This window comes from Haematobia irritans, chromosome 1, assembly GCF_050003625.1.
Source record: "Haematobia irritans isolate KBUSLIRL chromosome 1, ASM5000362v1, whole genome shotgun sequence".
NCBI lineage: Eukaryota > Metazoa > Arthropoda > Insecta > Diptera > Muscidae > Haematobia > Haematobia irritans.
The window spans coordinates 138,844,108-138,869,791 of NC_134397.1; the positions used below are offsets into that span (position 1 = coordinate 138,844,108).

At 31.1% G+C, this 25,684-nt stretch overlaps 1 protein-coding gene across 1 annotated transcript in view; it reads right to left on the minus strand.

The window, feature by feature from the left end:
• The window catches only part of LOC142221902 (xanthine dehydrogenase-like), a 30,655-nt gene extending 5,362 nt beyond the window's left edge, over positions 1 to 25,293 (minus strand). The window contains exon 1 of the mRNA XM_075291764.1: positions 24,922 to 25,293. Within this exon, the coding sequence (XP_075147879.1) occupies positions 24,922 to 25,008 (87 nt within the window). The 5' untranslated portion in view covers positions 25,009 to 25,293. The remainder of the gene's footprint in view (positions 1 to 24,921) is intronic.
• Positions 25,294 to 25,684: the final 391 nt, after the last annotated feature.

Sequence of the window (25,684 nt, forward strand, 5' to 3'; positions counted from 1 at the left end):
CATTTATTTTACACGCTAGGGGTTAATTATCTTCCCCTAATTACTTAATTGTCCAAAGAATGGCGGAGGTATACCATCCGCTGCTTTTCTCATTTGGCACAGATGTGCTCTCAATTCTAGGTGCTCGGTCATGCAGTAGTATTGAGGGATGTAAAAGTTGATACAATTGTACTATATTTGGTACATCTCACTTCCCAAAAGTACACTTGTACTACAACGACCTATTTGGTACAATTTGAAAAATTCAGTATGTTTTCAAATTTGCTCTAGAACTCCCATCGGCAATTTATAATAATAATAATTTTGTCCAATATAAATTATCTTGTTCACATTTTTTAGGTACTGACTAAATTACAGCCAAATGGGATAAATATTGTCTATTTAAAAACTGGAGTTCGGTGTGACATTTCATGAATCGTGTTTGATTGAATGTTTTCATACGAAAATATGATGAAGGTCTTGACAACTGGAAGAAAAACATTTTTGAGGAATACCATAACATTTTATATCGTGACCATTGTCTTTTGATTCAAACTAAATTATTTTTATCAATATAATAATATTTTAGATGTGGACAATTTTATTTTTCTTAGAACCATGTTCACTGAGCAAACATGGTTGCAGGTGAAAATGTTACATGGTCGCCGCAAAAAGAGCTCTTATCATATTATTTTGTTCTTCGAATATGATTGTGACAATCATGTTTCTTCTCTGCCAAATTGGCAACGCTGGTTCATATCCCTCCTTAGTTAGAATCCTTAGTATGACGTGTTTAGTAGTTACCCACAGTAGTTGCGATAGTAGAGTTCTTCACTCTACATTGGCCGCTATGATCACATCATGCGATACACATCTTAGACGTCTATTCCTTAGAATATGGGCTATCAAATAGAGGTGTGCACGTGAGTAAAATTTTACTCACGCACGATATTGTTTGGTAGGACTCAGGCACACTCACGAAAAGAAAATTTGTACTCCCGCACAAAAATATCGTGACTCACGAAAAATATCGTGACTTACGAAAAATGTCGTGAATCACGAATTATTTTTTGAGAATTTTACCTTGGAGATGTGTCTGGAAACATGAGCACGGTTAAAGTCCAGAGCGTTATTAAACTCTTAACATCCCAGGTGTCACTAAAATTGTAAATGAATTCAACGTAAGCGTTTTATGTCCGTGGGCGGGATTTTTTCGTGAGCATATTTTTCCGAAATTCACGCACACTCACGAAGAAATTATTTTCATGACTCACGCTCACGCATGACATTTGGTTTGTGACTCACGACTCACCCGTGAGTCACGAAAATTTTCGTGAGTCACGACAATTACGTATCACGTGCACACCTCTACTATCAATTCTTTTAAAGATCCGGTCACCTCAAACTGGCCTAAGGATTTGATGTCGGTGCTGACGTTGTTGATAGCTCCCTCAATGTCAAAAAAAAACAGCATGTACGTCTTAAGAATGCGCGGCACTCCGGGCCGCGTTCGTCTAGTTCAACAATATGAATTATAACATTGGGCTATATAAAATAGTGCAAATTTCTCTCAATAGGCAAAGGTATTCGTAGTTCATTTGTATTTGTTTATTATTAAATAATATTATAATGGGATTGAAAATTGTTATTCAATTACATGTAATGTTTTATTTATTTAAAAGGCAGATTGATAAGAAAATTAGTTTGACAATTGAGCTAATGTCTTGTCATTCCATTCAAGTGTTAGACATGAGAATAATTTGCACTTGTCAATTGCTGGAAATGCTATTGTTGACTGCAGCGATGTGATTTAGAAGGCACAGTGGAACAAAGTATGCAAAAGTAGATGATAATATCGTAAACATTAAACAGTTTATATCTTTTTATTAAGGCTTCCTTTCTCTTAAATATGTACATTACTATGTGGACTAAATTACAAGAGTTAAGACTGCAAGACGGTTGGGTGGATGGTCATTACGGAACTTCCATTTTCCTCATCAGCATCCTCTTGAAGAGAAATTTTCAACCATTATAAAGAAAAAATTCAGTGAAATTGTGAGAATGCTAGCCGTTGGACATAACACCGAAAATTGATGTTGATCACAGATACACATATTTTTTTTAGCAACTTATTGCTACCTTACAACACATCATACCACTGTATCCCATGCTTGCCCGCGAAACTTCAAATCACCAAGACGTTTTCGTTAACTCATAAAATTTTGGTAGTAAATACTTGAAAACCATCGTAGACTTTCTTTCATTTTTGTATGCTTTACTAAACCAAAAAAAAAAACAAGTGTATACGGCCGTAAGTTCGGCCAGGCCGAATCTTATGTACCCTCCACCATGGATTGCGTAGAAACTTCTACAAAAGACTGTCATCCACAATCGAATTATTTGGGTTGTGGTATCTTAAAACTTCTTAACATCGTTTTCTAAATTGTGAGTTAGTCCATACGTGGTATATATTAGACAAAAAAAGTTATGTATAGGTAGGTCTACAAATACTTACGAATCGACATCGACTTTTGTACGGTACGTAGAGAGCCAGAATTCAAATATGGGGGTCGCTTATATGGGGGCTATATAGAATTATGAACTTGATATGGACCAATTTTTGTGTGATTGGGGATCGATTTATCTGAGGGCTATATATAACTATAGACCGATATGGACCTAGTTAGACATGGTTGTTAACGGCCAAATACTAGCACAATGTACCAAATTTCAACTAACTCGGATGAAATTTGCTCCTCCAAGAGGCTCCAAAACCAAATCTCGGGATCGGTTTATATGGGGGCTATATATGATTATGGACTGATATGGACCACTTTTGGCATGGTTATTAAATAATACTACCACCACGTACCAAATTTCAACCAGATCGAATGAATTTTGCTTCCCCAAAAGGCACCAGAGGTCAAGTCTGGGGATTTGTTTAAATGGGGGCTATATATAATTATGGACTGATATGAACCAATTCCTGCATGGTTGTTGGACACCATATACTAACATCACGTACCAAATTTCAACCGAATCGAATGAATTTTGCTCTTCCAATGGGCTCCGGAGGTCAAATCTGGGGATCGGTTTGTATAGGGCCTATATATAATTATGGACCGATTTCGACCAATTTTTGCATGGGTGTTTGAAGCCATATATTAACACCACGTACCAAATTTCAACTGAATCAGATGAATTTTGGTCTTCCAAGAGGCTCCGGAGGTCAAATCTGGTGATCGGTTTATATGGGGGCTATATATAATTATGGACCGATGTGGACCAATTTTTGCATGGTTATTAGAGACCATATACTAACACAACGTACCTAATTTCAGATGGATTGGATGAAATTTGTTTCTCTTAGAGGCTCCGCAAGTCAAATCGGGGGATCGGTTTATATGGGGGCTATATGTAATTGTGGACCGATGTAGACCAATTTTTGCGTGGTTGTTAGAGACCATATACTAACACAATGTACCAAATTTCAGCCGGATCGGATGAAATTTGCTTCTCTTAGAGCAATCGCAAGCCAAATTTGGGGGTCCGTTTTTATGGGGGCTATACGTAAAAGTGGACCGATATGGCCCATTTGCAATACCATCCGACCTACATCAATAACAACTACTTGTGCCAAGTTTCAAGTCGATAGCTTGTTTCGTTCGGAAGTCAGCGTGATTTCAACAGACGGACGGACGGACATGCTCAGATCGACTCAGAATTTCAGCACGACCCAGAATATATATACTTTATGGGTCTTAGAGCAATATTTCGATGTGTTACAAACGGAATGACAAAGTTAATATACCCCCATCCTATGGTGGAGGGTATAAAAATCCTCCAGAACGAAATTTTAGAAAAAAAACTAAATTCGCCTTTGTTATAAAGTATAAACACCGATTTATGACAAACGTTGCAATCATTGCCTCTAATCATTATACCCTGTTTCGTACAAAGTACTGTCGTGAGGTCAAAGATTTCATGTCCTTAAAATACGAATGCGAAGTTTGCTTAATAAAGTCATTTTGTCCTTATATTTAAGTGATTCGACTTAAAATTCGACTCACATGAAAGTAAATTTTGTTTGACAAAGGTTAACCTGGCTTTTATAAACAGAAAAAATATCACCAAAATTTGTCCAATTAAAATTTTAATTTATGTTTTGAAAATATTCAATTAAAAATTTAATTGGTTCAACAAAACGTTTAATTGACACAAAAAACAATCACAAAAATTAATGTATCAATTAATTTTTTTAATTGACTTCGGTGATTGATACTATCATTTCGTGATTGAATACAAAAAATATTTTTTTCTGTGTAATTCTTCAAAATTAATGAACTTTGTTGTATTGACTACACAGCAAAAAAAGCGTTAAAAAATAGGATACGCCTTTCAGCACTTTATTTTAAAAACGATTTTTATTTGAAACATAGTATTATTTCTACTTGAAGCCGAGTCCGAATTTGGAAATTTAACACGTTTTTAAAGGAATCTGCTAGCACATGAAGAAAAAAGCTGAAAAATAGAATAAATGAAAATTTGTTTCCTAGACTCAACTATGCACACCTCAAATTGAAAAGAGAATTGTGTCTTAAAAGTATTCGTAATTGAATTCCCCGCTGCTTTGGCTCGGAATCAATACCAACTTGTAAAGACAAAATCTCCAAACACCCAGAAGGAGACGAGATAGACACACGATCTAGCCACGTCGGTCATTCCGTCCGTCTGTCTGTGAGCACATTTTTGTGATCAACCTTTAGTTCGCGGTTTTAGTCCAATCGACCTCAAATTTAACACAAATATGTTTTTTGGGGCAGGATAGAACTAATTTGCTATAAATTTTATGCAAGGAGTAGATATAGCTCTCATATATGTCTTTTTCCAGATATACACTCTCAGCAAAAAAACGTCACCAAAAAAGTAGTGAAAATGTTCTTTTTGGATGCGTAAGAGGTGCAAAATTGGCGCACAAGCGATGAATTTAACATGGGCTTGTCATAGGACGGACGTCCACCATTTCAAAAGCCGTTGAAATGCATCACTTCTTAAGGGTGTGATCCGAATTCAAAGTTTTGAATGTGAATTATGAATTTTTGTGATATTTTGCCAAATAAATAATTTTTTTATATTTTTTAATGATTTTTAATACATTCTAACGCTTGTCTAAAACGTTTGACCTCCAATATTTTTTGTATTTTTTCGAGAATACATTTAGAATTTTTTTCGACAAAATTTGAATAATTTGTACCATTTTATAAATTCTTACTCTCTTTGTAATCTATTTGAAGCAAAATAATTTAAAATGTCTTATTAAAAATATGAAAAAAGCGAGTTTTAAAAAAATTAATCAAAAGAACTTCCCCTAAAGTTAAAATAAAAAACATCTTTGTGAGGGCACTTTTGGAAGTGCTTTTAAAGTCGTGCCTTCACTGAAAAAACAGTGAACCCACCAGGAAGAAAAATTTCGGTTAATTTTAGAAAATTTTGAATATTTTTATAAAATTTTAACTAAACAGTATTATAAACGCTGACATCACGCCTATATCATTAAAATAAGTAAATATTTTTCGACAAATCCAAGAAAATTTTTTAGACATAATTAAGTTTTTTCACTTGTTAAAGAAAAATTTGTAGTTTCAAGGAAAAAATTCAAAATTGCAAGAATGTCTTTAGTGACGTACGAAGTTCATGATGAAAGCATTTGTAGTAAAATTTGCAAATTTAAAGAAATACTGAACTATTTTGTAGAAGACACGAATTTAGTTAATCTTTATGCTTCATTTGTGTATAGTTCTTTTCCTCGGTTTTAGTTAATTTAACTAACGTAAGCAAAAAATTATTAGAGTAAAGGAAACTTTCTCCAAACATAGTAATTCCATGAACTAAAATAAAGTAAAATTGGCTTTAGTAAAATAGAGAGTTCTCTTTTTTTGAGAGTTTAGAAGAACTTCCAAATTTTTTTTGCTGGGCTCATATGACCATAGAGGTCATAGGTTTAATCCGATTTATTTACTAACATTGTGCATCGTACCAGGTCATTAGCCGGTTTAAATTTTAAGTCTAGAAAACTTTGTCCAAATCGGTTCAGATTTATGGATATGTACATATATGGAAACATAAACCGTTATATGTAGCATCCAACAAATTTGAAGGATTCGAGATGGTTTCGAAAATGTAGATTTACAAAGAGGTACAGGGTATTATATAGTTGGCCGCGCCCAAGTTTAGACTTTCCGTACTTTTTTTTTAATTTCGTTCCTTAGAAAAGAAAACGATTCATTCAGTGTATCTAATACAAAAACATATGCGAATTAAGAGACTCTGATTATGGAGATATCAATGGATAGTTTTTGATAATTTCTTTGTCCCGAAGCAAACGACAGTTTTATAAACAGACAATAATGTCTTAATGCATGGGTTAAACTTTACGTAAAACAAGTCTAAAACTGATACGCAAAAAATATTTCTAGATAAAAATAATCTAAGGTGGTGACACTTCCTGCGAAATAGCTTTTATTCTTTTATTTTACTGTAACTACTGATTATTAAAATGATTGCAAATATTTAAAATATTTTAATGCTATATAGTATTACATTTTTTTTTATAAATTCTTAGTTGACATTTTATTAATTTCCGAGAATAGTTTCAATAAAATATACAAATATTGTGGATTTTATAATTCTGCTAGAAAAGATAATAGACTGCATGGAATTTTTCAAGATGCATTTGAATACCGTATTGTAATTGTCACATTCTAGGTGTACTGATAAGCATTTTTTAACGATATTTGTTTTGTATAACCTATATATATATATATATATATATAACCTAGGCCCAGAGGGTATTATAATGTGAAATGGTAATCGACTCCAAATAAAAAATGGACATAGTCCAAGTAACAGTTAAATCGCTTCATATTTGATTTAGCATAATTTAGGCGACCGTTGGTGTCCACCTTTCAGAGGTTTCACTGTGTATATATATGTTATATGTGTAAATCGGAGTGGTCATATGAGTGTAAAACGGGCGAAAGATATATATGGAAGCTTTATCTAAATCTAAATCTGAACCAATTTCTGCGAATACTCGTAGTGTTTCAAAACACATACTTGTGCCAAATTCGAAATCGGTTCAGATTTAGATAATCCTCCCAAATTATTTTTCGCCCGTTTTGCATAGATAATACACCCAGCAAAAAAAGAGCATCCAAAAAAGTAATTTGGATCCCCAATTTGTGATCCGGAAGTAGTGCAAACTTGGATCATCTCCAATGAATTTTACATGGGCTTGTCATAGGACGGAAGTACTCCATTTTTGGATCCTTTGCATTGCTTTAGAAGTTGTGCCCTGGAAGTTCATTTGTATAAAGAAATTTAAATAACTAAAAAAACAAAAATATTTTTTTTCCAATTTCACTTTTTATTTTTATCAGTAGTTTTGTTACACTTTAATTATCTTATTACCTAATTATTACAAATTGAAAAACTTCTTCGCTTCCACCGGGGGTTGAACCTGGTTCTGTTGCCACCATAACAGAACGCTTTAGCACACTCAGCCACAAACGCCATTGAACTCGATGCATCAAAACGTCTATTCAAATGTTTGTGATATGAACCTAATATGACAACACGGCATGACATTCTAACTACTTCCTGAGATGTTCTTTATTATTATGAATGAAAAAATAAAGAACGCTGGTTCAAATCTCACCAGCGGCAATTTTTTTAATAAATATTTTTCTAAACAAATAATTTTATTATGTAATACATCGTTTTTATTTTTTCTCGGCATATATTTTTGTATAAATATATTCTTTCCATTAAAAATCAACAAAAAATTAACAATTTTCGTAATTTGCAAAACCTTCTCAAAAGAACTTCCATAGAAGTGAAAAAGTCAAACGGCACAGATTCAAATCCCAGTGGGGACAATTTTTTTTATTATTTTTTACTTTTTCAGTGATTTTCTATTCTTTTTTGCGAAAGTTAATTGTCCATAACTTAAATTTTCACTTAAAATGGCCTAATTCCGTACTTTCTAAAAGGACTGCATCGGAAGTGAAAAAAAATTGATAGAAGATCCTGGGTTGCACTGTAAAAGAAATGTTTGTGGATTTGTCCAAAAGGACTGCATCCGAAGTGGAAAAAACTTGATGGGGGATTCCGGGATGCGATTTAAAAGAAATTTTTGTGGAACAACTTCAATTTTTTTTGCTTGGCAATTAATATTTTAGCAAAGGTTAGGATAGGTTAGGTTAGGTTATGTAGCAGCGCGATGTATCAGGCTCACTAGACTATTCAGTCCATTGTGATACCACAGTGGTGAACTTCTTCTTATCTTATCACTGAGTGCTGCCCGATTCCATGTTAAGCTCAATGACAAGGGACCTCCTTTTTATAGCCGAGTCCGAACGGCGTTCCACATTCCAGTGAAACCACTTAGAGAAGCTTTGAAACCCTCAGAAATGTCACCAGCATTACTGAGGTGGGATAATCCACCGCTGAAAAACTTTTTGGTGTTCGGTCGAAGCAGGAATCGAACCCACGACCTTGTGTATGCAAGGCGGGCATGCTAACCATTGCACCACGGTGGCTCCCAAAGTGTGCCAAATTTTGTCAAAATCGGTTCAGATTTAAATATAGCCCCTATATATGTATGTTCGGCGGGTTAATTAGTGCTGAATACCCATTTAATATTGGGAGTATATTTAACATTATGTCTCAGTGTGCCGAGTTTGATCCAAATTACACTCGGAGAAGGTGTAATTTGGATCGCGGAATATGTAGTGAAAACGTTATTTTTGGATCTGGAAGCGGTGCAAAATTGGCATAGAAGCGATGAATTTAACATGAGATTGTCATAGGATTGATGTCCATCATTTCAATTCCAGTTGCACTGAAATTTCTACACTTCTTAAGGTGTGATCTGAATTCAGTGTTTTGGATGTGAATTAAAAAATATTGTGATATTTTCTCAAATAAATTATTTTTACAATTTTGTTTTTTAATGCATTCTAAAGCTTGTCTGAAACATTTGACCTCAAATATTAATTTTGCATTTCTTTTCGACAAAATTTACTCTTCTACTATTTTATTTGTAATTACTACTATTTTATTAATTCTTACTCTGTTTTTAACCTATTTGAAAGAAAAAGCTACACATGAAAAATATTAAAAACATTAAAAATATGAAAATTAAAAGAACTTCCTGCACGCACAAAAATAATTCTTTCCTCCCAAACGAAATTTTAGACAAACAAAGTTCGTTTCCCATTTGCTTTTCGCTGTAAGGCAGTGTATTTGGAAGAAAAGTATATACTTTTTGTGATAAACGTTTATTCTTTTCCAGGATGTAAAAACAATTTCATAAAGACTAGCTCAAAAAAAAAAACATTATTTTCTTGCTAATTGCATTGTCCCTCACATCTTTCTCACATCCACGAGGATTTTTAGTTCTTAACACCTTTTCCTGTAATACCAACAATGTAGAAGAAATTATACGATTTTATAAATTTTTAAAATTTTTTTTACCTTTCGCCTGGACGGAGAATCGAACCGCGGACCATGCACATTGTAAGCCAACACACTAACCACTGAGCTATGTACCTGTTATGGTCATCAATAGATAAATATCCATATAAGTTATATTTATATAGCATAGCTTGCGGCGCCCACGAAACGAATAAACAAAGTTTATTTAACAGAAACAAACAGTTAGTTTGGCACCGTGGAGCAGTGGTAGCTACGTCCGACTCTCATGCCAAGGGTCGTGGGTTCGATCCCTGCTTCGGCCAAAGTTTTTTTTTGCTTTTGTTTTTTTTTACATATATTCCAGATATATTCGGAAGATTCCGAAAAAATGTTCAACATTACATTGTACTATATTAAATTTTGAACTGTAAAATGTGTCTTATTAAAGACCTAAAGTCACAAAAGAACAGTGTTTGATATAAACGAAATGGACTGTGTTGTTATTTCAAAAATAACTTTTTTTATTGAAAAAATAAAAATTTTGTAACAAACGAATTTTTTTGGTGATAAAAGTTTAAACTTTTCGAAGGAATTCAAAAAACTCTAACAAAAGAAAAACGTTTTCGGTACACGTTTTCCAAACGTTTTTTTTTCTTTGCGTGTGTGTAGTTAAAATAAGAAGCATTTTTGGATGTGCTTTTAAAGTTGTGCCTTTAGAATAACTTCCAAATTGTTTGCTGGTATAGTGTACATTATGTGAGATTTTCTTGAGTGTGCGGCAATAATCTTTTACAACGCATCCATTTAGAAATGAACATAGTCTAACGGAAAGAATCTTTTGATAAAATTCTTTTAAGTAATATATCTTGATAAATTTTGTTTTGAAGTATTTTTTGTTATTAGGCCACAAAACTAGGTATCATTTCACGTAGTATGTTGATCTTAGTACTTCATACCAATCTCGTGGTCTAATAAATCAAAAGCCTTCTCACTTTCACTTCCCCTCACGCGTTTTAATATTTTTATTAGAAATATGTCAATTCGAACTATTTACCATCTTATCAACTTTGATGTTTAGCATTTCGATTTTATAGGTATATTAAATATGCCATTTAGTTTGTAACACATCGATATATCGATTTCCGACTACATAAGTCAATTTATCGATGTCCGTCTGTCTGTTTTAATCACGCTCCTGTCTCGAATAATGAAGCTATCTTGCTGATAGTTTCATTATTGCAGGTCAAGTTCGGGTTTTGATATACTTTCCATATAAACCGATCCATCTATTTGATTCCTTGAGTATATAGATGCCTCTATTTTCATCCGATTTTTGTGAAAGTATTTTAGGCCAATATATTTTTATATGGACCGATCTTCCTATTTTACTTCTTTAGGGTATATAAGCCACAATTTTCATCCCTGTATAGACTGATTAAAATAATCTATTTCGATTAATTTAGTTCGTGATTGAATTCGAAAAAAAAACATTTTTTCCGTGTATGAAAAAGCCGTTTTACCTATTAGATTTATCTATTGTCGCAAATCTTGTCTTTGCTTCTCATTGAGATCAGAGTTACCAATGAGAATCTTCAAAAAGTGGCACGAAAAGGGACAAATGTCGAAAAAGTGGTACACCTATTTTTGAAAATTGGCACATTCTTTTTAATAACTTATACAAAACTATTTAAAAAATGGATACTGCTATGAGGTAAAGTTAAAATATATCGCTTTGCCCTTACGGAAACGCTCACACCTTTCCTCCTGGACTTCACCAAAACGAGCTAAAACCACTTTGCTTCACGTTCGCGATATCTTCGGCGTGTGAATTTACCAAGGTCACATCCACACCCTATTCTTCGTTGTCTTCTTGGCTTGTGCACCTATACAGGTTACAGTCCTAACTGTCTTCATAGAAATAAAAGATTGACAACATTTTCAATAGAAATAAAATTTTGACAAAAGACTATTCAGTCCATTCTGAATTTTGGCAAAACTTTCTATAGAAAACAAATTTTTATAACATTTTCTATAGAAATAAAATTTTGACAAAATTTTCTATAGAAATAAAATTTTCTATAGAAATATAATTTTGACCAAATTTTTCTATAGACATAAAATTTAGGCAAAATATTCTATAGGAATAAAATTTTGACCAAATTTTCTATACAAATAAAATTTTGACAAAATTTTCTTTAAAAATAAAATTTTGACAAATTTTTCTTTAGAAATAAAATTTTGACAAAATTTTCTATAGAAATAAAATGTTGACAAAGGTTAGGTTAAGTGGCAGCCCGATGTGTCAGTCTCGCTTAGACTATTCAGTCCATTCTGAATTTTGGCAAAACCTTCTATAGAAAACAAATTTTGATAAAATTTTCTATACTAATAAAATTTTGACAAAATTTTCTATTGAAATATAATTTTGACAAAAATTCCTATAGAAATAAAATTTTGACAAAATTTTCAATAGAAATAAAATTTTTACCAAATTTTTTATACAAATAAAATTTTGACAAAATTTTCTATAGAAATATAATTTGGACAAACTTTTCTATAGAAATAAAATTTTAATAAAATTTTCTATAGAAATAAAATTTTGACAAAATTTTCTTTAAAAATAAAATTTTGACAAATTTTTCTTTAGAAATAAAATGTTGACAAAGGTTAGGTTAAGTGGCAGCCCGATGCGTCAGGCTCGCTTAGACTATTCAGTCCATTCTGAATTTTGACAAAACTTTCTATAGAAAACAAATTTCGATAAAATTTTCTATAGAAATAAATTTTCACAACATTGTCTATAGAAATAAGATTTTCAAAAGAAAATCTATAAGAATAAAATTTTGACAAAACTTTCTATAGAAATAAAATTGTGACTAAATTTTTCACATAAATAATATTTTAACAAAATTTTCTATAGAAAAAAAATTTTGACAAAATTCCCTATAGAAATAACATTTTGACAAAGTTTTCATACAAATTGGAAAACAAATGCTCTTTAAAATTATTTTTTAAGCGTTTGTTAAATCGCCGGGCCTTTGAATTATATCTTAAAATTTATTGACGATATCAAAATAATTTATATAACCACTGGATTTTGAGTAATGTGTCTCTAAGAATCTTATTCATGATAAAATATTTTTCTAATTTCAAGATCATTATGTTATGGATATGTTTAAGTAATATGCCGTTTTACAGGCTCACTTAGACTATTTAGTCCGTTGTGATTAGTCAGTATTCCACAAGTGATGCAATGATTTTCTCTAATGAAAAAAAAAACTTTTTAACGCCGAAAGGAAATTTCGATTCTCAGAAAAAAGTGTTTACGATATATCATCTTAGCATCATTTTCTGATTCTATATAACTACCCAACAAAAAAGCATCACGAAAAAAGTAGTGAAAACGTTCTTTTTGGAACTGGAAGTTGTGCAAAATTGGCACAGAAGTGATGAATTTAACATGGGCTTGTCATAGGACGGATGTCCACTATTTCAAATGACGTTGCACTGGATTTGAATCGCTTCTTAAGGTATGATCCGAATTCAGTGTTTTAAGTGTGAATTAAAAATTTTGTGATATTTTGCCAAATAAATAATTTTTATATTTTTTATGATTTTTAATGCATTCTAGCGTTTGTCGGAAACGTTTGACTTCAAATATTTAAAAAAAATTCGCAATTTCTAGAGTGGATTTTGCATTTTGTTCGACAAAATTTGAATAATTTGTAACATTTCCGTAACACTTACTCTGTTTTAAACCTATTTAAAACATAAAAAATTTTAAATTTCTCATTAAAAATATGAAAAAATGCGAGATTATAACTCGAATTAAACTAAAGAATAACTTTGGAAGTGTTTTTAAAGTTGTGCCTTGTGCGAAGAACTTAATTTTTCTACCCTGCGCCACACTGTGAAACAGGTATTATAAGTTAGTGCATATGTTTGCAACACCCAGAAGAAGACGAGATAGACACATGGTGTCTTTGGCAATAATGCTCAGGGTGGTCCCTGAGTCCATCTAGCCATGTCCGTCTGTCCGCCCGTCTGTCTGTCAATGAACACATTTTTGTGATCAAAGTCTAGGTCGCAGTTTTAGTCCAATCGACTTCAAATTTAGCACAAGTTTCTGTTTTGGGTAAGAATAGAACCCTAGTGATTTTGGAAGAAATCGGTTCAGATTTAGATATAGCTCCAATATATATCTTTCGCCCGATATGCACATATATAGACCCAGAAGCCAGAGTTTTACCCTGACTTGCTTGAAATTTTGCACAAGGAGGGAAATTTATACTATAGTCAAGTGTGCCAAAGTTGATTGAAATCGGTTTAGATATAGATATAGCCTTCCATATATATCTTTCGCCCGATATGCACTGAAAAAAATATTGTCGTGAGGTCAAAGATTTCATGTCTTTAAAATACGAATACAAATTTTGCTTAGCATAGAATAAAGTTATTTTCCTTGTCCAAAAGTCGATAAACTTGTCAACGAAGTCGTATTGTCCTTATAATTAAGTGATTTCACTTAAAATGGGTATCTTAACATGAAAGAAAAAATTTATAGGCTAAGGTCAACTTGACTTTAATAATTCAGAAAAATTCTTTATATTTAATGAAATTGTCTTTAAATTTGTTGTCTTTTTGTCCACACAGAAGACAGAGTTTAAGCCCAATTTGGTTGAAATTTTGCACTAGGAGTACAATTAGTAGTGTAGTCTAGTGTACTAAATTTTATTGAAATCGGTTCAAATTTAGATATAATTCCCATATATATCTTTCGCCCGATTTTCCGTCATATGACCACAGAGGTCAAAGTTGTAGTCCGTTTTACGTGAAATTTTGCACAGGGAGTGGAATTAAAATACTAAGTATGCATGTCAAATTTGGTTGAAATCGGCTCAGATTTCGATATAGCTTCCATGTATACGTTTTTCCGATTTGAGCAAAAATGGCCAAAATACCCACATTTACCTTATACAATCGCCACTGCTAAGTCGAAAACTTTTTACAGTGACTCAATTTTTCCTTTATTTCTAATACATATCTATCGGTCGATAAATCATAAATACACTTTTGCGAAGTTGGCTCAAAATTGGTTCAGATTAAAATGTTTCCCATATTTCTTACAAATATTGTGTTCCACCTCAGGGCATTAACCGACTTAAAATTAAAGTTTATAAATATTGTAGAACTCTGTCCAGATCTGGTCAGAGTATATGTATTTATATGGGAACATTAAACTATATATATAGCACCCAACACATTGGAGGGATTTGATAGGATATCGAAAATGTGGGTCTGCAAAGTGGTGTAGGGTATAATGTAGTCGGCTCCGCCTGAATTTAGACTTTCCTTACTTGTTTTTGCTAGGTACACCCAAGCGCCTGTCTATGAATGAAATTTTGCACAAGGCACTTCCTGGTTCCACGGAAAATTAGTCGTTTATGCTTCCTATGTTATGAAATCCCTAATTTCATAGTAAACAATCCTATTCCTCCATTTAAGTTATCCATTTATTTTTACTAGTTGGTACAACAACTTAAAAACATAATTGTGTTTCTACACGGACGAAAAAGACTGTTTTTCATATGTTTGGCTATAAACATTATATGTTTGGAACACAAATTTTTAAACACAATATTTTTGAGTGCACGCATATAATGTTCATAAACTAGCATAACATGTTTGGGACATATATGTTAATATGTTAGAACATATTATGTTTGGGACATAAAATGTTTTTAAATATAATATGCTTGGATGCAAACATATATTAATTTAGAAATAGCCTATAAACATATATGTGTTTAGTAGCTTGGAGCGCTATTTAACAGGGAGCGATATTGAATTAAGTTGGTGGTTGTTGCTTGTTATTACAAAATTAACATTTTATTTTTCCTTGGGCAATTGATCAGCTACTTCTTTGATCCTTACAAACTGTGTGGTCCGCTGTTCGAATCCCCGTCCGGCAAAAGGTAAAATTAAAATAAAAAAAAATCATACAATTGAATAATTTCTTCTACAATGTTTGTATTACAGAAAAAGGTGCTAAGAACTAAAAAATCTCGTGGAAGTGAGAAAGATGTGGGGGAATATACAATTGGGCAGAAACAAAATTTTGAGCATTCAGGTCGAAAACCTATGTTGTTAGCACCTATATTACCTGTTTATTTTCATAATTCATTATGATTGTAAATATATAAATAAATAAATAAAATTTTGAGTACAATATTGTTTGGGAGAATTTTTTTTAAGCATATAATATTTTTGGGTGCAAAATGCTTCCAAACATATTATATGTTCACATAATAACATATTGTTTTTTGGAAGACAACATTATTGAATTTGGATGCAAAAATACAAAATGTTTGGAAATTGACTACCCAAACATATATTTTTTAGACCAATATGCTTTCAAACATATTATATATTGGAAGAGATCAAACATATAAATGTTTGGGCAATAGCCAAAAATGTATATGCTTGAAGCAAAATATGTTTGGGAGTATATGTTACAGAAGCGATTTTTTGTGAGCGTGTATTTGACTTCACATTCTTTAAGTCATTTACTTGCCGACACTTGTTTCATTTATTGACTCAATTAATGAAAGGCTTTACTTATGATATCAAACTTTCACACATTCTAGTAAGTTTTTTAATTGAGTCAATAAATATTTCAATTTTATTAAAGTGTCAACGAAAATTTGTGCACAGTGACTGCAACAGTGCCGTATACATAAGGCTATGTCTTTATAAATATATAGTCAAGTTAAAAAAAATCATCGAAATGTGAATAAAAAACAGGAATTTTTCAGATATTTTTTAGCCTATCCTACCAACCTATTATTCGTATGGTTGAGAAAATTAATATGATTGGCAGGCATATTATTATGGATTATGATATTACATATGTCCCAAATAATAATGTTTTAGAACCGCATACACACAAAAAATCATTTTTCTGATTCAATCACGAAATTAATTGATCCAATTAATTTTTTAATTGAAATGTCTTCAATCACAGAAATGATAGTATCAAAACAAGTAAGTAAAGCCTAAAGCCGGGCGGGGCCGACTATATTACACCCTTAACCCCTATTTAGGCCAAAATTTGTGTTACCATCTCAACTACTTCACATTTGCTGGAAGCTATATAAACGATACAATTTTTTTACTTCTACAAAATCTCTAGAATTAAAATTTAAATTGGCGAACGCTATCCAGTTAATTGGAGGAAACTTCCATTGAAAATGGGTCTAAAATGTGTAACAGTCTACCATATTTCCTCAACTCTGGAGCTATATATAACCTGAACCGATTTTGACTAAATTTGACATGTATAGTTATAATCACCCTTATTCCTGAAGTCGCCCTCGCCGTCGCTTTTCGTCAGTCGCCACTGATTGGTATTCCGTTCGTCGATATATTCTGCTATGAAGAAAATCGGTATTCCTGGTGTCGCTTTTTGTCGCCAACATCGTCGCTTTTTGTCCCCTTTAAATTTATCAGCGACGAGTTTAGTGTTTAATTTTTGAAGAAGTTTTTTAGACTTTATTAATCGAACAATTGAAAAATAAATGTAAAAAATGGAAATTGGTAAGAGGTAAAGTGACTAATCTTGAACAATTACAAAAAATGGGAAAAATCAGTATATATAGCAGTTATGGTCATCGCATTCAAATCATAGAAAAGAACACTGTACAACAATTAAAGTAAACGTTTTTATTTTCATTCCATTTATTTTTAATAGAAATCCTTCAAGGCCAATGTATTTTATTTAGCACCAAACTTCGACAATTGTGTCGAACTTTGAATGATCCTTGGACACATAATATCAACGTCGTCAATTGTATATGCCGGATGTTGTTATTATCCTAATGTAGATTTCCCGAGTCAAATTTATCATTTATTTTGATTTTCCAAGTCAACATTGGATTACAAACAAACAGAATTTTAAACGCAAAAAATTAAAATTCAGTTTTGCACATCAGCTGATTGTTTTCTTTCACGATGATTCTTGTGCCATTGATCTCAGCGTCGTCACCAGTTTTGTAGTTTTGGAAGCTTTAACTGTCCTCGAATATATATCCACATTTTTTTCCGCGTCAAATTAAATATTTTTTCTTGATTTTCCGACTTAGAATTGCGTCAGAAATAAAAATATTTTAAATCGAAAAAATTAAAATTCACATCAGCTGATTGTTTTCTACACCCTCAAAAAAAATCGCTTCTTTAACATATGTTCCAAACATATTTTGCAGGAAGCACATATATTATTGCATACTGCCGAAACATTAATATGTTTGTTTTATGTGAACATATTATATGTTTGGAAGCATTTTGAGCCAAAAATATTATATGCTTGGAAGACTTTTTCCCAAACACGATTGTGCTCATTCCCTAACATACTCGTAATTTTCACTTCCACGAAATTTTTTAGTTATTGGCACCTTTCTCTGTAATACAAATAATGTTGAAGAAATTATTCACTTTTATAAATTTTTTAAATTTTACCTTTCGCCTGCACGGAGAATCGAACCGAGGACCATACAGTTTGTAAGCCAACACACTATCCACTGGGCTACGTAGCTGTTATAGTCACCAGTAGATAATTATCGTTTTAAGTTACATTTATATAGCATAGTTTGCAGCGCCCACGAGCCTATGCAAACATAACATTATTTAACAGAAACATACATTCGTTTGCCACGTGGAGCAGTGGTTAGCATGTCTGCCTTGCATGCAAAGGGTCGTGGGTTCAATCCCTGCTCCGACCGAACATTTTTTTTTTTTTTTTTTTAATTTAACATTTATATTTATACTATATTATTTTTTTTTTTTTTTTAATGAAACTTCGAAATGTGCGTTATTAAAGATTTATAGTCTGTAACAGTGCTTGATATAAACGAAATTGACTGATTTTTGGATAAAATATTATTTTTTTTGCAAAAATAACAATCTTGTAATAAAAAACTGTTTTTGTACAAAACTTTAAAATTTGGAAGGAATTCAAAAACTAACAAAAGAAGAACGTGGAGTCGAGTATAAACATACATACATAATTTTATAATATAAACATAAATTTATTTAGGAGTGAACAGTTTTTTACTAGCATTTAACACCATCGCTCTAAAATTCCTTTTATTTTTCTTTAATAATTCATTTTAAAGAAAACAAACTTTTTAAATTGTTTTAGCTGTAAAACTCGAACTTAATGCCCGCTTTTATATTTGATGGTGTCCGTCAACTCCTCGTGGACTACTTTTTAATAAAGAGGAACTAAAGTTTGTTTTTTTACATTTTACTGTGTAATTTTTCACTATTTCCTCCTTATTTCATTTTACTGTCCCAACTCTAAAAAGAGTATAGTGCCCTTTCGTTATTTTTATGAAGACCCCTGATTTCTTTTAAAGAACCAAGAAAAAAATTGTGTCCATAATGCCAAAATGATAAACAAAACACATGTCCACACATACATAAAATGCTGCTCTCAAGGCGAAAACATAAGCTGTTTGTTTTTCAAATGTCTATTCTCTTGGTTCAGAATGTATATTCTCTTTATTCAAATTAAATAATATTTAGACTTAAACATATCAAATTTTTGGCCTTATCATAACACAGTTTTCCGAAACAACATACAAGCGGTTTCACAGAAATTGTTCTTTTTTGACTCTTTTGCTGTGTTATATTGATATCTTTCGTCAACTCTCCCGGTTTCCATCTCTATTTCTCTCTATACTCTCTCTGTCGCTTTGAATAAAATATCACAACATATGTATGTTTAGTCGAAATTTGTAAATTTATATATGTTTGTATTCACACATATGATTTTTATGAAACATTCATGCCCCAAACATAATATTTTCTAACATATTAACATAGATGTCCCAAACATTTAGTGTTAGTTTAGGAACATTACATGTTCGCACTTAAATATATTGTGGTTTAAAATCGTGCCCGAAACACATTTTGTTTATATCGGAACATATGAAAAACATATTTTTCTAACAGTGTAGTGATATCGGCTTTTTATTACCGAGTATTGTAATTGGTACAAAAAGTAATCGTCGTCGTCGCCGTCGCCACTTCGCAGGAATACCAAATGAATGACGAGACGACTTAAAAGCAACAGACGACAAAAAGCGAAGTCGACTTCAGGAATAAGGGTGATTTCAACCAAATTTGGCATAATTACCGATACTACTAAACGTACTCCTTGTGCGAAAGATATATATGGGAGCTATATCTAAATCTGAACCGATTTGGCTGATATTTTGCAAGATTTTCGAGATTCATAAAACATTTGGATGTACGGTACCCACACGGATGAAAAAGACTGTTTTTCATATGTTTGGCTATAAACATTATATGTTTGGAACACAAATTTTTAAACACAATATTTTTGAGTGCAAGCATATAATGTTCATAAACTAGCATAACATGTTTGGGACATATATGTTAATATGCTAGAACATATTATGTTTGGGACATAAAATGTTTGTAAATATAATATGCTTGGATGCAAACATATATTAATTTAGAAATAGCCTATAAACATATATGTGTTTAGTAGCTTGGAGCGCTATTTAACAGGGAGCGATATTGAATTAAGTTGGTGGTTGTTGCTTGTTATTACAAAATTAACATTTTATTTTTCCTTGGGCAATTGATCAGCTACTTCTTTGATCCTTACAAACTGTGTGGTCCGCTGTTCGAATCCCCGTCCGGCAAAAGGTAAAATTAAAATAAAAAAAATCATACAATTGAATAATTTCTTCTACAATGTTTGTATTACAGAAAAAGGTGCTAAGAACTAAAAAATCTCGTGGAAGTGAGAAAGATGTGGGGGAATACACAATTGGGCAGAAACAAAATTTTGAGCATTCAGGTCGAAAACCTATGTTGTCAGCACCTATATTACCTGTTTATTTTCATAATTCATTATGATTGTAAATATATAAATAAATAAATAAATAAAATTTTGAGAATTTTTTTTAAGCATATAATAATTTTGGGTGCAAAATGCTTCCAAACATATTATATGTTCATATAATAACATATTGTTGTTTTGGAAGACAACATTATTGAATTTGGATGCAAAAATACAAAATGTTTGGAACTTAGACTACCCAAACATATATTGTTTAGACCAATATGCTTTCAAACATATTATATATTGGAAGAGATCAAACATATAAATGTTTGGGCAATACCCAAAAATGTATATGCTTGAAGCAAAATATGTTTGGGAGTATATGTTACAAAAGCGATTTTTTGTGAGCGTGCAGATGTACCCAGCATAAAAAGTAGAAGTTGTTCCACAAACATTTCTTTTGAAGCGCATCCCGGAATCCCCCATCAACTTCCGATGTAGTCCTTTTGAACAAGCCCACATACTTTTTAAAAGCACAACCCTATCGATTTTTTCACTTTCAATGAAAGTGAAACTTTAAGTTTTGGACAATTAAATTTTACAAAAAAATAGAAAAAATTAAATTTCATACACACTAGGATTTGACTTTTTCACTTCCATGGAAGTTCTTTAGCAAAGGCTTTGCAAACTACGAGAGGCTTTGCAAACTAAGCCCACATACTTTTTAAAAGCACAACCCTATCGATTTTTTCATTTTCAATGAAAGTGAAACTTTAAGTTTTGGACAATTAAATTTTACAAAAAAATAGAAAACATTAAATTTCATACACACTAGGATTTGACTTTTTCACTTCCATGGAAGTTCTTTAGCAAAGGCTTTGCAAACTACGAGAGTTTTTAATTTTTTCTGATGGAAAAAATATGTTTATATAAAAACATATGCCGAAAATAACAAAATAAAAACCTTGTATAACAAAAAAAAACAATTAAAAAAGTAAGTAAATTTTGGATCCCCAAATTGTGATCCGGAAGTAGTGCAAACTTGGATCATCCCGAATGAATTTCACATGGGCTTGTCTTTTGACTTTAGAAGTTGTGCCTTGGATGTTCCATTAGATGAAGAAATTAAAAAAAAAAAAACTAAAAACTAATTTTTTTCCAATATCACATTTTATTTTTATCAGTATTTTTTGTTACACTTTTATTTTCTTATTATCTAATTTTTACAAATTGAAAAACTTCTTCACTTCCACCGAGGGTTGGACCTAGGTCTGTTGGTACCATAACAGTACCCTTAGTACAATCAGCCACAAACGCCATTGAAAAAGTCTATTCAAATGTTTGTGACTTAATATGACACCACGGCATGACATTCTAACTACTTCCTGAGATGTTCTTTATTATTATGAATGAAAAAATAAAGAACGTTCGTTCAAATCTCACCAGCGGAAATGTTTTTATTAAATATTTTTCTAAAAAAAATATTTTTTTATGTTATACCTTGTGCCTTGGATGTTCCATTAGATGAAGAAATTAAAAAAAAAAAACTAAAAACTAATTTTTTTCCAATATCACATTTTATTTTTATCAGTATTTTTTGTTACACTTTTATTTTCTTATTATCTAATTTTTACAAATTGAAAAACTTCTTCACTTCCACCGAGGGTTGGACCTAGGTCTGTTGGTACCATAACAGTACCCTTAGTACAATCAGCCACAAACGCCATTGAAAAAGTCTATTCAAATGTTTGTGACTTAATATGACACCACGGCATGACATTCTAACTACTTCCTGAGATGTTCTTTATTATTATGAATGAAAAAATAAAGAACGTTCGTTCAAATCTCACCAGCGGAAATGTTTTTATTAAATATTTTTCTAAAAAAAATATTTTTTTATGTTATACATAGTTGTTTTTTTTTGCATATATTTTTGTATAACTATATTTTTTCCATTAAAAATCAACAGAAAAACTATCGTAATTTGCAAAACCTTCTCAAAAAAAAAACTCCATGGAAGTGAATAATTCAAACGGCACAGGTTCAAATCCCAGCGGAGATGATTTTTTTTACTAATTTTCTATTCTTTTTTTGCGAAATTTAATTACCCAAAACTTATATTTTCACTTAAAACTGCCTAATTCCTTACTTTCTAAAACATGTCCAAAAGGTTTGCATCGGAAATGAAAAAATGGGTAGGGGATCCCGGGATGCGCTTTAAAAGAAATGTTTGTGGACCAACTTCCAATTTTTTTTTTGCTGGGTCCATATGACCACTAAAGCTAGTTTAATTCTGTTTCAGTTAATGAATTAATTATATTTTTTGAAATTCATACAATGTCTTTTTTTGCCGTATGTTAGATAAATTAACTAAAACAGGGGACAACATTATTCACAAATGAAGCATAAAAATTAACTAAATTCGAGTTTGTAGTTAAGTTTTTTCCGTAAGTTTTACAAATAATATGCCCATCTTGAACTTCGTAGAACACTAATAGAATTAAATCGGCTTTACTGAAATATAGGGTCCTTTTTTTCAGTGTACTACGAAATTTAATTTAACAACCCAGCAAAAAAATTTGGAAGTCCTTCTCAAGGCACAACTTTAAAAGAACTTCCAAAAATGCCCTCCCAAACATGTTCTTTATTTTAACAGCACAGGAAGTTCATTTGAGTCAATTTTTTTCATATTTTTAATGGGAAATCAATTTTTTGTTGTTTCAAATAGGTTAAAAACAGAAAAACAGTAAAAATTATTTAAATTTTGCCGAAAAAATGGAAATCTTTTCTAGAAAAATACCGAATTTTTGAAAATGTTTGATGAAAAGCGTTATAATGCATTAAAAATCATGTTAAATTCATCGCTTCTGCGTCAATTTGGCACCATTTCCGGATCCAAAAAGAACATTTTCATTACTTTTTTTGCGGCGTTTTTTTGCTGGGAAGTGAAAATAATTATGTCTAATTTTTTTTTTGAATTTGACGAAAAATATTTACTTATTTTTGGTGAAATCGTCGTGACACCTGCGTTTGTAATACAGGTTAGTTGAAACTTTCTAAAATTAACGATATTTTTTTAAATTAACCAAAATTTCCCGTTTTGGTGGGTTCACTGTTTTTTAGTGTGTTGAAACAGAATTCAAATTCAAATTTTGTTTTTAATTTTTGGTTTTTAACATATGCATCGTTTATTAAAAATTGTTAAAATGTCTTTAGCGCTATATGAACTGCTAGAGAGACACAATTTAAGTAAAAAACACAATTTTAGAAAAATTCCCCCCTTTTAGGAAACTCATATTTAGTAAAATTAAAATTGTGTACACACAAAAATATAAATTTTTAGTGTTCAATCAAGAAATTAAATGATCCACTTAATTTTTAATTGAAATGTCTTTAATCACAGAAATTATAGTACCAATAAAAAAATTATTGATACTATTAATTTTTGTGATTGGTTTTTGTTTCAATTAAAAAATTTCTTGAATCAATTAAAATTTTAATTCAATATTTTTTAAAACTCAATTAAGTCTTTAATTGGAAATATTTCCGTGAATGTTTTTTGTGGACTCCAACTTTTTTTTCTCATTTTTAGTTCACACTATTAAAGTAAGCTAAACATAACTGAAACACATGATTTCACATATGACAAAAATCAACTAATTTTCATGAATTAAAACCTCCTACACATTACACTTTTAAAATCCACTTTAACTAGATTTCAACTATCATTTGCCTTATAAAAAACGGGATTTCAAATCCACTTTTAATAGATTTCGAGCCTAATGCGAATAGGCTATAAAAGAAAGATAAATCGGCTATAATAAATTTTGTTGTATTTTTTCTGGGGGATAATATCAATCACAAAATTAATAAGAATTATTATTTTTTTTTTAAATTTGGTCGAAAAACTCTATTAATTTTTTAATTGAAGATATCAGTTATTTATCGTATTATTGTTTATTTATTTATAATTATTTCCCCTTTAAATGAAATAGTTTTCTGGTAATTTTACAAGAGTTTATACATTTTTATTAGCTTTTTGATAATAATTATAGTTGGATTTTTCTTTCGATTTGAGTCACAATTTAAAGATTCAATGAACTGTATTAAACTAATTATATCACAATAAAAATTTCATTAATTATTTTTAGTTAATTAAATTAATTGAATTGCTTTTATTAACATCATTATTAATGACATATGAAAATATATATATTTATAAAATTTTAATTAATTATTTTTACATACACAATTGTTTGTTATTCATGTTCATTTACAACATTACTTCGCAAATTGTCCATATATATATAAAACCCATATGTGGAGAGGAGTGGGTCTGTCGACATAATTGACTAACTGGCACTTGTTGACGGCACACTTAAGATACATTGACAAAAAAAAACACTCGTGTGCCAACGATAAATGACCACATGATGCAAATACTCCATTAAACAACATTGTGTGTACACTCTTCACGTGTGTTTTTTTTGATAAACCGGAATTTTTTTGGGTTCTTATTTATTAAATATAATACAATCTAAACTAGTTGATATTGAATTTATTCTTATATGACACTGTGTTGTGTTACACACCTTCTTTCCATTGACAAAGAATACTAGTGTGGAATTTGAATTTCCATTTTCCATATGCACAACACCGTTGCCATTTGCTAACGACATTTTTATTTAAAATTTTTCGTTCAATACAGATCCAAGTTTCGAAAACAAAAAACCAGATTTTAAATATTCACTGATATATTTTAGATTTGTTGTTCTTCGTTTTTTTTTTCAGTTTGGTACGAAAGGTACTTTGCACATTAATTGTTGTTGTCTCTTGTTGTTATCACATATATGGTATGTATTGATTTGTTTTTTTTTTTCCTTTCGAAAACTATTTCTTTTTGAGAGCTCTTAATGTTGAGCTATTGCGAACGATCTTAACGGCGCGAGGTCTAATGGTGAACTGAAGAAGAGACACTCAAGAGTATTCTTTAAATATGAGCACTTTTTATGCTATCAAAAATTGAAATTGTGAGATTAGAAACAGGGTTGCCAAGGGTGTAGTATTATTATCAATCACATCGATAAGAAAAGGTGCAAGGTAAACACAATTTTTTTTTTCTTGTTGTAGTATAAAATTTTTAAACAATGGCCGTTTTATAATCGTAGCAGATAACTATTAAATGGGCATGTTTTGCGTTGAAATTAACAATATTATGATTACAGACGTTGTAATATAAACAATTGTGTAAATTCTATTATATGAAAATCAATGCCAAACATGGAATCTCTGTAATCCCAATCAAGCTGAACCAAATGTATTTTCTAGCGATTTAAATTCAAATGTTTAGAAAAA